The following is a 13,232-nucleotide window of genomic DNA, read 5'->3' as shown; positions in this document are numbered from 1 at the left end:
CTCTGCATTACAGAATGAGACACATTCTGCCATTTCAGGGAAAGTGCTTACCTAAGTTTAGGTAGGGGATAAAACAACATGAATAAAAAATTTGTGTATTAGAAATAGCACAGTTTTTTTTATCTTGACACATTAAAAGGCTGGGAGTTTAGCAGGTTGTTGTTTTGTTGGTTTTTTTTTTGAAACAGTGTACTGTTCCAAGCTTTCTTCAGGTCTTTGCAGTAACCTGTGGTAGTGACACCAAGCATTGTGTCTGCCATCAAAGGGAAAGCCATATGTAGTCTAGTGGGTGGGCAGGAGGAGAGAAACTGAGGCATGATGAGCTACTTTATCTGTGTAGTTTAAATTGTAATTTACCCCTTAAAGTAACAACCAGTAATCTCATGAAATAAAACATTTGAAGATTATAAGATCTAACAACAGAGCTTAGGCTAGATCAAAATCAAGGCACCAAAAATTGATCCTTTCACGTTTTTTATAAAAATGCATGTTCAAATTCTTAGATCTGACTTCAACTATTATGATCTACATCCACAGTCAAAACAGTCTGTTCTGCAAAATCTCTAAAAGGAAATTACAAGTCAAAACACTTCAGATGAGCTTGTAATTTAGTGAAGGGAATGCTGTGTTGTGTCATGTTAATAAGCTAAGCCTGGCCTGTATCAGAGGAGAAACTTGTCCCTTGACTGGATCTGTTTACTTGGTGCTCGCCTCCTACAAGAGTAATATGGATTTGGTCACAAACTGCTCAGGACACAGTCTGAAAATTAATCTGAAAATCCCAAATCTTTGGTTTCAGGCAAGTCTTTACCCTGGCTCACTGCACAGCCCCACAAGCACCAGCTGGCACAGGGCAAGGAGCAGGAGCATGTGAGAGCCAGTTGCAGCAGCAGCTCAGGGCTGTTACACCAACGCAGCTTTCCCACTGTGAGAGAGGGAGCAGGAGGGAGCTGTGAATAAGAACAGGTTGGATAAGATCAGATGTTCTGAGGAGGCGAAGGGAAATGATGCCATCTAGTCTCCCAAAGGCTTGCTGAAAACGTGGTACAGGACAGGAGCAGTGCAGCCTGCAAGCATCATCTGTGAGGGCAACTGGGTATTTTCAGGTGTTTTGTGAAGCCAGACTAGTGAAGTATTCCTGTAAGAGTGCATTTTCTCTGTTGTGTAAATAATTTAGCAATGTTGCTGTTTTGTCTTTAGGCATCAGTATTCCCATAAAGTAGTCATCAGTAATACAAGTGGATATGAGGAAATAAGAAACCTTTTTGGGTCAGGGGGATGCAAACTCACACAGAAGAGGAACAGTTCTTTTGAGCTTTTGTGCAGAGGTTAAAGTCTCCTAGAGCAGGCCTTCAGCCTTCTGAACCAGCTACTTGACCAAGCAGAAGACAAGCAAAGTTTTATTGTTTAGGCATGGGAGCCTTTTGGCTTTGTAAAAAAATCTGTGTTACTCTACACAGTGTAACCCCATTTGACTGCCTCCTTACCCCTGTCCTGGTTAGGGCTGGATGTCTGCAAAGTCTGTAGAGAAATAATGTTTGTACTGGAGAAGCTCTGTGTCTGCAAGACTGCCTGTAATGGGCAAAAATTCAAAAGAAACAATTATCCTGTAATTTTCATTTGTAATTGAGATTCTTTTTCAAACAGTGAGGCAATAAGGAAATCCTGGTATAATCATCCTTTGTGAGACTTTTGCTTCTTTACCACTCAGCACTTGACTCTGGCACTCTTGTGAGAGGCAGGGGAGGACCAGAGTGCCTGCCAGCCCTCCCCCTTGCAAGTCTCCTGCACTCATTTAGATCTCTCTGCTAAACTCTGTAAGGAAGAAGGAGAGCACAGCTCCTTTGATGATCTTGATCTAAAAAGCAAGTTGTCATCTAAAGTAAAAGAGAGAGACTGCAGTGGATGAAAGAGAAGCAAGCAATATGCTGATTTTCTGGTCTAGCAGTGCTGTTATTCTACCTGTGTCCCAAGCCCATACACAAATAATTGGGAATTTGCTGTCTTAATGGTTGTTGGGTTTTTTATTGTGCCTCTGTGGCTGTGTGGATGAATGTAAAAAGGGTTTTGTACATGTGTATTTGTATATTTGGTAGACACTGTGCAGCTAAAGCCTCTTCCAATTTTCTCTCTAATTTATTTTTAATTTTGTAATCCCCCCAGGGGTAAATCCTTATTACAAGATATAAAACCATCTTTTCTACAAAGCAGCTTATTTGTTGATATTTAATTCAAGCCAAGAGACACAAAGCAGTAGCTTTTTTCGAAACACTAAGACCTCCTTTGTATATATATCTGTCAAGTGTGTCTCACTGCAAAATTAGTAAAAAAATTTAAACTTAAATTATCATTCTAGAAAGAGCAAGAAGAGAAGGTTTTTATTTCTCTGCAATAAAACTATGCTAGACTTCTGAATCTTGAAACATTCTGAACAGGCAACTTACTTTTAAATCTACACTACATTTGAATTAGACTGAATATGAAGACTTACCTTTTCAGAAGCTCAAGTGCTGAAAGAAGTTGGAGGTTGTTTTTTGAAGGAGGACCTCCATCAAAAGAAGGCAGTGTCTAGAGACAGCATTAATGTGTGCACTTACATAAATGCATGTTCACTGGCATCAATATGTGCTTTGTCTCATGGGAAATGCTGCCCTTAAGCTAACCTGCACACTTTATGGCTTAATATTTGCTTATATGACTGGCTGAAACTCCAGATGTATTGCAGTAATAACAAAAAGACATGATCTGAAATAATCTGTCTTCCTACTGTATCTCATTCTAATCAAATCATATTTTTAAAAAAGCTGAAAAAAGCCCTTTAAAATTCTTTACTAGTTGGTTCAGGTATAGGCATCTACATTTGGTCCTTCTGGTCTACTATGCTTACAACTCAAAAGACAGAAATAATTAATTTGCTTTGAGTTGTCATTGAGGGAAATATATTTTAAAAAACTCAGATTGTCTCTTTTTGCTTTGTTTTTAATAAAGTGTTATGGTTGTGTTCCCATCATTGTTTTTACACAAAGGCAATGTTTATTTCTATTCAGGATGTGAGTCTTAGAATAAAGCTTTTGATTCTCTCTGCTTGTCCTTTTAGTTTTCACAAGTCAAGGCTTCCCACTTGTCTCCTTGACTCCCCTTTCCATTCTCTTTGTTTTCCAAATTCACTGAGTTTGCAATCTGTGATTGCTATTCAGAGGTCCTGTCCTGCTGGCAGCCCCACATCTTCTCCAGGTTATCTTCCACTGTTGCCTTTTACTGGGTGTTTTTTGCTAGGCTGGGACATTTGAGTATGGTGACTCCATTTCAGCCACCTGTCAAAACCAGGACTCCACTGCCTCTGCCTTGATCTGTCCATAGCACTGGACTGACAGTCACTGCAGATGATCATCCTTCTGCCTGCCTCCCCCTTTGGAAGTGATTCCTGAGCTTTTTGCTCTGCACAGCATTCTCAGCAGAAACTGCTCTTTTGCAGTTTGGAATATCTCAGAGATCTAAATCAAAGATAAGTTACCATATATCAAGTATTTTTCTTATTTTCATCAAGAGCAAAGAAAAAATCAAGAAAGCAAAAAGAGAGAACTGTGTGTGCCAGTTTAAATTGTAGAAGAGTTAATTCCCATCACTGGAAACTCTCACTTTACCCATTAGCCAGAAGTCATAGCCATACATTTATTTTTAACGCCGACTTAGTTGGCCACATCTGAGCAATACAGTGATCTGTGGCTGGAAATGGAAGAAAGCACTGGCAAGCCAAAGGCACCAAGAGATCTTAAGTTGTACCCATAGTCCTGGCTCAGGCAACCTACTGCCAGTGCAGCTCTTGAGCCTGCTGCTTCTCTCTGCTTTTCTAGGTACCATCAAGGTCCTATTGTAACAAAAAGAGATTCAGGTGGGATTTCCACTGTTGGAATAGAGACTGCAGTTTGATCTCTTCAATTTTTTGGCTTTATCTTTACAGTTAAAATAAAAAATCACTCTGCAACTTTAACCACATCTTTCCATTGCATTGTTGTTTTCCAGTTGATGCTTTAAAGCCGTTGTCTGGGCAGCATAAAATTTGAGATACAGTTTCAATACCTGTAAAGGACTTAGTGTGGTTTACACTGATTTCAGTATAAATTAGGACACCTAATCTCAAATTCCTTTTAAAAACCTCTCCCTAAATATATTTTTTAAAAAATGAAAATAATTCTACATGCTCAAATCATCATAGAAGTACATAAATGTAGTCATAATTATGTCTGAAGGATAGAATTTAGTAAGTGTAACAGGGAAGTGCAGTATGATTAAATGTATTTACTCATTATTCATTGTCTTAAGTATTACTCTACTTACCACCTTGTTTCTGCTATTTTTCTGCTGCTTACTGAAAGAAAGAGAGGGAAAGAGGAGAAAGGAGGGAGGCAAGGAAGGAGGGGAAGGAGGAGGGAAAGAAGACTTCTAGCATTTACAGTTTTGTACTCAACGTCATTATTGCTGTAACAAATAATTATGCTGTTGCCTAATAATATCCCACTGAATGAGTGTATGTGTGATTAATCTGTTAATGAACAAACATGGAATTATTCAGATGCTTCATTCAGGTGAACCCATTCAAGTCACTCATCAGGGTCAAGCTTTAGCAGCTATGATTTTTGAATTAACTTTTGAAGTAGTTATCTTTTTTAGTGTGTTTGAGTCTTATAAGATCTGAGATGCCTGTGCTATGGAGAGCCTGCTGTTTCTGCCATGGCTATAGCAGCCCATATATCACCAGGTCCATTTGAGCCAGAGAGCGAACACACTTGCGATGAAGGAAAATTGTGAAGGAGAATTGGGAAGCCTGAAGAAGACTTGGTGGCAATGGACAATAATGATCCTTTTCTTTTGTGTTTTCCATCACCCATTTTGGTGATCACAGGCCCTTAGAAAAGCTACAGCAATATGAAAAAATCTCAGAATAGTGGAGCTTGCTTTGAAAGTTTCAAGACAGTTCAAATACCATTTTTAGTACTTTGGCAAGACAAGTAAACCCCAGTTAGATTCCTTTCTAGGCTACAGACTCTGAAAGGCCTCCAGTCCTACAGTGTTCAGTCACAGTCTGCCCCTTTCACAGTGAAGTCTCATCATGTGTGGAACTTACTGTAATGCAAATAAGTCATAGGTTTGCCCACCCTAATTAATGAGCTGTTTGCTTTTGAATGGAGAACAATAAGCCCTAGTCTACCATGAGGAATGCTTTGACCTTTTGAAAGTTGTGGGTTTGATCTGCAGGCTGTATTGTAGTGTCAGTTTTCAAGTGGTGAGGATTAAATACTGGGTGATTGACAGGGTTCCCATGGAAGGCAGCAAACCTGCCTGCTTTAGAAGAAAGATTCTGGGAGCAGAGCAACTGCCACCCAAAATATGTCTCAATGCAGCCTTTCACAAAACAAGTGAACTTTGAACCTCTAGGATGAGAATAATCATCCTTGGAACAGGATCTGTCCTATGCCCATATGATGCTGTTACTCTCCTCCTCTAATATTCCATCATATTTAAAAATACTGCTAATCTCACACCCTGGCAAAAACCTGTTGCATCATATGTGCAGCATACAACCTTTTATCAGTGTATATGGAAAGTGTAAATGCATTATATTTATATTTATAAATATTTATAATTATATTATTATATATAATTATACTTTATGTTTATAAAGTATAAAAAGTATAACTACTCTATTCTTTAGCACTTTATATGTGCACATATATGTGTATATATTACTTTGCCAAGCTGGCTCTTTTAATATCTGCTAGACAAATAAGGTGTGTTAGTTTTCACTTCCTTGCAGTACCTCTTTGTATATGGCGGCTTTCAACTGCTTAGTGTAAATGTGAGAGATCTAGATAATTTTTCTGGACAGACAGGTATTTGGGGCATGTAAACCTAACTCTTACATAATTGTTCTTGTTTACTTCCACAGGAGAAGAAAACTTGCTGGCAATTTTGAAGAGGAGATGGTGGAAGTACATGATCCTGGGCATAATAGATATAGAAGCCAATTACCTGGTAGTCAAAGCTTATCAATACACAACTCTTACCAGTGTACAGGTAAGGACTCAAAGCATTTCCTCTTTTGAGGTAAGATAATAGGTCTAGTGGGGTCAGTGGTGCAGTATCCATTGGCTTCAGTGAACAATAACTAATTGCTGCCCCTGACTTCTGTGTACCTTTTAATGCTGACTCATAAGACACATTTTTTCATATTGGACTATTTTTATTATTCAATATTTTCCAAACTGTACAAAAACATTATGACTTCCACTTTATTTCTCTGTGCTAAACCATTCATAACCACATTTTTGTCATTATCTACGTAATTTAATCTTTTGAGGAAATATTTTCAGATTGGCTGAAATATTTTTCTCACTTTGTATTGTACTTGGAGAAAACACAAGCACTTATTTTAGGGTTCCTTAATTAGATCTGAGTTTCTAAAGGTCTAGGGTGGGCTGACCCTATCTGGACACCAGGTGCGACTCTATAACCCTCCTCCACAGCTGAACCAGGGGAGATGGAATATAAGGGAAGTTTTGGGGGTCATGATAAGGACAGGGACAGATCACTCACCAGTTACCATCACAAGCAAAACAGACTCAACTTGGGCAAGTTAGTTTAATTTATTACCAGTCAAATCACTCACATTTCCCCCCTACTCCAGTGCGGGGATCCCTCCCAGAGGAGACACTTCTCCACTGTAAGTCCTTTCTACAGGCTGTGGTTCTTCACAAACTGCCCCAGCACAGGTGCCTTTCACAGGTACAGCCCTTCAGGAATCAGCAGCTCCAGAGAGGGTCCCCTCCAGGGTTACAAGTCATGCCAGCAAACCTGCTCCAGCTTGGGATTCTTTTTCCATGGGTCCACAGGTCCTGCCAGCAGCTCTAACACAGGGCTTCCATGGGATCACAGCCTCCTTTGGGCAGTGCTCCAGCATGGGTTTCTGCACAGCCTGCAGGTGAATCTCTGCTCCACGTGAACCTCCATGGGCTGCAGAGGGACATTCTGTCTCATCATGGTCTGCACCATGGGCTGCAGGGGAATCTGCTCTGGCACATGAAGCGCCTCCTCCCTTTCTTTCTGCACTACCCTTGGTGTCTGCAGAGTTGCTACTCTCACATGTTCTCACTCCTCTCTCTGGCTGCAATCTCTGTTGCACAGGGTTGCTTTTTTTCTCCCTGCTTACCTGTGTTGCCCCAGAGGTGCCACCACTGCCATTGCTGGGCTCAGCCTTGGCCAGCAGCAGGTTCGTCTTGGGCACAACTGGCATTGGCTCTGCCAACTTCTAGCTGCTGCTCAGAGAAACCACCCCTGCAGCCCCCACTGCTGTCACAGCCTTGCCAAGCAAACCAACTAAAGGATGTTTAGGATCCTGTAATTAGATCAGAGTGCAAAAGTTGTCATTAAGTAAAATGAATGCAGTTTTTATGAAGAAGTCTGACTACAGTGCAAGCTGTTAGATGTGTTATATAACAGCTCGACTGCAGCTATCAAAAAGTACAGTCCCTGCTAAAAAATTATAAGTGCAAAAGCTAGGGTACTGATTTCTTCAAAGATACAGTCTGGATATTTTATATATAAAACCACAAAAAAAATCAGGCTCCTTCAATTTAAGTGGAAAAGTGAATAATAGAAACATTTTTAAGATTCTGGAAATTGTCTGTCTTGGGAAATCATTGAATACTTAATTGCTACTTGCTCTAAAACAAGCCTAGTGCCTCTTTACATTATTTTTAAATAACTGAGTAGCACTAGGTAGTGTTCAATGTATTTTATACCTTACTTACCTGAAGTTTGCATTAGAGTTAATAAAATAAAGGAGCACCAGTTAATGTTTTGCAGGATCACAGCTAATTAAGAGTATATTTCTTCCATAGCTGAAAAGCAGTATTGGAAAATCCTGAGCTTCTTTAGCTGAATAAGAAGCGGATATAGAAAAAACAATGAATTCAAGGAATCTGAATGAGGTTTATGCTAAATATTCACAAGTGCCTCTGGCATCAGAATCTGGGTTTGAGGATTCATTGAATCATGCCCAGACAATGTAATATTGTTTTTAACACTTTTCCAAATCTGATTACTTAGTATAGAATAAAGCTTAAATCCACGTAAATCTCATATACTCAGATTTTACAGTCACTAAAAGCCTCGAAGAGAAAAGCAAACTGAATTGCTTCTTTTGTGTGATTCACTCACAGCAAGTATAAATAGTGGACTGAGCAGAATGACTGGGGTCATTAAATCCCATCTCCCAAAGCCACCAACAAGCACGTATCAAAGGTTCATCTGGCCAGACCTGTGACCCCTCACTTCCAGAAGATGCAGATCCTGGAGCCAGCAATGCAATGATCATGGCCTTTAGTGTATTATGTCAACAGATCAAAAGTTACAGTGTGAAAGGGAAGCAGGCAGGAGAGTTCAGGCATTGCCTGTGCCTCAACAGGGAATTTGTTAGCTGAAATCATCCATGTTCTCCTTTTAAACTGAGGGGGAGAGAGAGGAGTGGTGGATCAGGAGAGCTGTCAGAGGGCACAGACAATGTCATGTCCATTTTTAGACCTCTTCCACATCAGAATTACAGCAGAGCTCAGGTTTCTTTCCCATGTAGCTTGAAAGAAAGAACAGGTAGGAACTCAAATCTTGTCAAGCTTTTTTCCAGTCATGGAGTGAATACAGGGTCACCTTTTCCCATAGCTGTCCTTATTTGCTGGGATACATATGGAGTCACTGGGAATACCTGCTGCATTTTAAATTCATTTCATGCCCTAATAAGAATGAGCTTCTAAGTGACAAGCCCAAAGATACAATGAGAATGGGACAAGTATGAGGTAATGCATTAAGATGTTGAATCAAATGACACATTTTCTGAAATGCGGCCAAACACCATATTTCATTTAAAGATGAAACAGAAGCAGCTCAGGGAATTATTCAGCATTGGTCTAAGTGTGTCGTTGAACGAAATGAAGACCTTAAAAGTGGAAAACAGAAGATGAAGAAAAGCAAACTTTTCCTAGAATCTGATTTTTGAAGAAGGAAACAACTCTCAAGAGAAAGGAACTCTCTGTCATGGAAGGCCTGATCCTGCAGGAGCTCTACCTGTAAGGCCAAAATGCTTGCTGGCACATAGCAAAATATGTTCAAATTCTTTCAGAACTGAGACCCAAGAAGCTATTGCTACCTGTCACAAATCAAAATGTCTGCCTGGAGGCTGTGGGAGCTATGCCTGTGTACACATTGGGCTGGGAATTGAGCCCTTCAAGTCAATTCTGGGGGATTTTATATTAAGAGGATGTATCAGGGCTTTTTTGATGGAGAAAATGTAAGACTTTTTGAAATTGTCACTTGAGTAAATGAGAAATTTTGCAGTATTTTTATAGTGGTAGTACATGGACCATTTTGGTAGGATGTCAGTTTTGCAGCATATCCTTTTTTCCACATGACATCTCTGCTCCGTCATGCAAAACTAACATGCAAGTGTGCAGTGCTTGTGGTGCTTTTAGGCAAAAAACCCCATTACACTGGTCTCAGCGGAAAGCCAAAGCTTAACAGTAAAAATACATCTTTATTGCAAATGCTTTGATTTCAGCTTCACCAAAAAACTCTTGGCATTCAACAGCTTTGTTTGCCAAGTAGCTTTAAACTCTTAGGACTATCACAGTTTCTAGTTTTTACTCCATCCTTTTGTTTTTTAATATTCTATATTATTACATCATGGTTCCACAAAAAAAGCCTGAAAATGGTGCCCTACTTTTGTTCAGTGTTTCACACCCAAATTTTCCTATATTTTAAGATTCTCTTTTGGCTTTGATCTGGGAAAACAGGATTTTCTAATAAACCTTCCTACATATCTTTCTCCAAATGCCTTCAGAATCACAGTGAATGAGAACATGTAGGCACAAATCAGAAATGAATGTGGTACCTAACCTTTACTTTGGGACATGCTTCTGATTATTTCAAATCCTCGTGTATTCTATAATTACTATCAGAGAACGTGGCAGTCAGTTTCATAATAAGATGAAAGCAAAGTACTGTGAAGCCCAGAAACACATAATTTTCCTCTTTAAAAAAAAAAACAACAAACAGCTAAAATACCTCCCTTACAAATTAGGTGACATAGAATTTAGATTGAAAATCAATGCACTATTTATGTTTCAGTCATTTCAGTGCAGGTCATTTGCTAAGGATAAAGTCCAAGTTACCCCTTTTAAGCACCAGCAGTGCAATCCAAAGACAACTCGGTTCAATGGAACAATGCAAGGAACTCACATCTAACTGTCTACAAATCTAAAATGTTGTGGACATCTATTATCCCTTCCCTTGTTGCTCAGAGCACAATTTTGGGGCATGAAAACATGTTCTAGCTTATCAGGTTGCTTCTTCTTTGGTAACTTTAAGCTCTGGCTCTTTGCACGCCCAGAGTGATTCTGTATTGATGCAGAGAGATGCCTAAATACCTGCCTCCACTAAAAACCCTGAAAGCTAAGTATTGCTACATCAAAGTACCCCAAGGAACTCAATTTGTTAGATATGATCTTAGCACGCCTCAAGTGCTTGCAGAAAGCCTGGAGTGCTTTCCAAATTGTAAGTGTGGGGCCACCTTTTTCATTAAGTCATAGCTTTTAAAGCAGCGGCACACAGAAAGGGCTTGACTTTACTCCATCTCAGCTGAGGGCATGGCAACTCAAGCTTTCAATAACCATGAAAATGCTCAGACTAGTACATGAAAACTGTTCCCCAGAGGGCACTCTTAAAAAACCGAGTCAAGTAAAAGACACAGGAGTTTATAAGTGGATCAATTTGATATCCAAACCCACCTATTTTGAGAAGTATCAGAGATCAGTCGCACTTAATATTACCAGACATATACGTGTGTTGATTCCCAGATGGCCCAAACTTGTGAAATGATCTTTAGTTTCTGTTTGTTGTCTTACTCTGACTTGCAGTACATTTTGCAGCCTTCTTGCATGTCAGCTGTACCAGATACAGAAGGTACACTGAGCACTCCCTTGTACACTAGCACCTGGCACCATGGACTTGGTTTAGAAGCTATGTACTTAACTTTCGGACTGCTCTGGTAATGCATGTCATATTTATCCTAATGGGTTTGAAAACAACCCTGGCGTAGGCCTGTGGAAGGTTTAATAACTATTCAAGAAGGATGTTTTGAATACTGTTAGAGACGGTTTTACACAGCAGATAAAATTGTGTCCCCCAGAGGGAATGAAAAGATTCTGAAGATTCTGATTATTCCAGTTACTTAGATCTAGATATTAAATTTCCTTGAAACTGTGTTTTAACTTCAACTTGCCTGTACTGCATTTACAGTGTATCATACACACACATCCTCCCAAATCCATGTCTTCCACTAAGCCTGTTATATACTAACAATTGTAATCTTTTCTGTCAGTAGTTGCTTTCTCATCAAAACCATCAAGCTGTGTTGTGAGGCAGACTGCCCTCACCCTTTTACAACTCCACAAATTAATTAGCTCTCCTTGCTCCAATACATTGTTCTATCCATCTCCATATTACACTCATGTTGCACTTTATAGAGGTTATCCTTTTTCTATATTATGGCATCACACAGAAATCTGGATTATTTCTGCAACAACTTGCATAATGTTAGTGCAGAGTATACATACAATGTCATAAGAAGAGAGGCACTGTCAAGGAGACAGAGATGTTTCCATATAGCAATTTATCTGGTAATTTATTCCTTGGGCAATCATGCCTTTGATTGGCACGATGAAAACAAAGGTAGTAAAAGCTGGGATTTATAGACACCAGGAGACAGGCTGTAAAGCTATGATGCTGATGTTCTCAGCTCTTAGATCACTGTGAGGCTGAGCAGTACATCACACTTCCAATTACCTCTGGCAGTTTTCATATCTCAACAACAGCCACCAGAAAAGGAAAGGAGTCAGCAGTAAGTGCTTATTATAGGAGAGCTGGATGGCAATAGTCTTTACTTTGTTCTTGGTCCCTGTGGACTCAAAGTACATTGAGGCAGAAGGTTTGAGATGAGTTTGAAGCAAATCTGGGAGGCAGGGAGCAGGGATGTGCAATGTTGAAGTTGTTGATCCACTTTTTCTGCTAATGTGAATTATCCCAAAAGCAGAGATAAATTCCACTCTTTCCCTTCCTCCCCCCATCCTATGAATGTAAGATTGACCATACTTTCCTGTTCTGCTTCAGGGCAGTGAGGAAATAGAGCAATGTTAATAAAGTTTGCAGATCAGCATTTTGTGGAAGTGTTGCATGCTGTACATTTATACTGAGAGAGGCTATCTTATGTCTGATTTATTATCAGACTTTCAGTTACTGTTAACTTATTACATACCTGTGGTGCGCAAACCAGGTCCTACAGTATCCACAGTCTCTGTATGTGGGTTTGAAGTCAACAGAGCTCTCAGTATCCAGAGCTCCTGCCTCTACTGGCAAAATTCACCCAGAGACAAACTTTTTACTAACATAAATATGCAAAATCTCATTAAATTCAGTGGAGCTGTGCCCATTACAAGAGCAGAGGTTTTGGCCTCCTGTGCCCATTTTGCATATTTTGGCAGGTGACATGCAAAAGCAGAGGTTTTCCTGTAGGAGAGATCCATGAATTTTCTTAGGCTGGGATCTCATCCCTCACATAGGCAAAGGCAGGTGGTGACATGGAGAAGTTTCTAATGAGTAACCTTGAGAAAATGATCTGCCCAGCTCTTATCCAGTCAGCTTACTTTGAGAGAAGCTAAACAGAAAATGGGGGTGGGGGGTGATTCTGCAGAAACACATGCCTGCTGGCAGAACTGTCTTACAATGATCTTTTTCTGACAATGGTATGTAGAATCAGAGGAAGTAGTCAATTGAAGGAAAGACCATTTCCATGGTCAATTTGTTGGTAAGTTTTCCTGGTATCTGCACAGAGCTGTGTAAGCACACCTGGAGTTCATGTATGGAATGATGAGGTGTTTTTTTAAAGGAGTCAAAATGTGATTATTCATGTTGGCAGTAAGGCATGTCCTTGTGTGGAGAGTTTAGAGCAGAGGAGCTGTGGGTTGGATGTGACCACCACCTTTCATTTAATGTAACTTCAAGAAACCACTACACCTCCTTCTATGTGCACAGAAAGCTGAAGCTGTGGGATTCCTCATCTCAGGTTTTGATACATACAAGTCAAATAGAGGTAAAGGTCTTTCATTAGTCAAAGTTTTAAGTGAGTT

At 39.8% G+C, this 13,232-nt stretch overlaps 1 protein-coding gene across 2 annotated transcripts in view; it reads left to right on the top strand.

Annotated features, from left to right (window-relative positions):
• SLC35F1 (solute carrier family 35 member F1) overlaps positions 1 to 13,232 on the top strand; it is a 226,108-nt gene that overhangs the window by 171,343 nt on the left and 41,533 nt on the right. For both annotated transcript variants that reach the window (XM_071438019.1, XM_071438029.1), the window contains exon 3: positions 5,948 to 6,075. In XM_071438019.1, coding sequence (XP_071294120.1) covers positions 5,948 to 6,075 — 128 coding nt within the window. The remainder of the gene's footprint in view (positions 1 to 5,947; positions 6,076 to 13,232) is intronic.

Source organism: Agelaius tricolor, unplaced genomic scaffold (genome assembly GCF_023055355.1).
Source record: "Agelaius tricolor isolate 1412-34295 unplaced genomic scaffold, bAgeTri1.0.p SCAF_1, whole genome shotgun sequence".
Taxonomy (NCBI): Eukaryota; Metazoa; Chordata; class Aves; order Passeriformes; family Icteridae; genus Agelaius; species Agelaius tricolor.
This window is presented reverse-complemented; position numbering and strand designations above follow the sequence as displayed.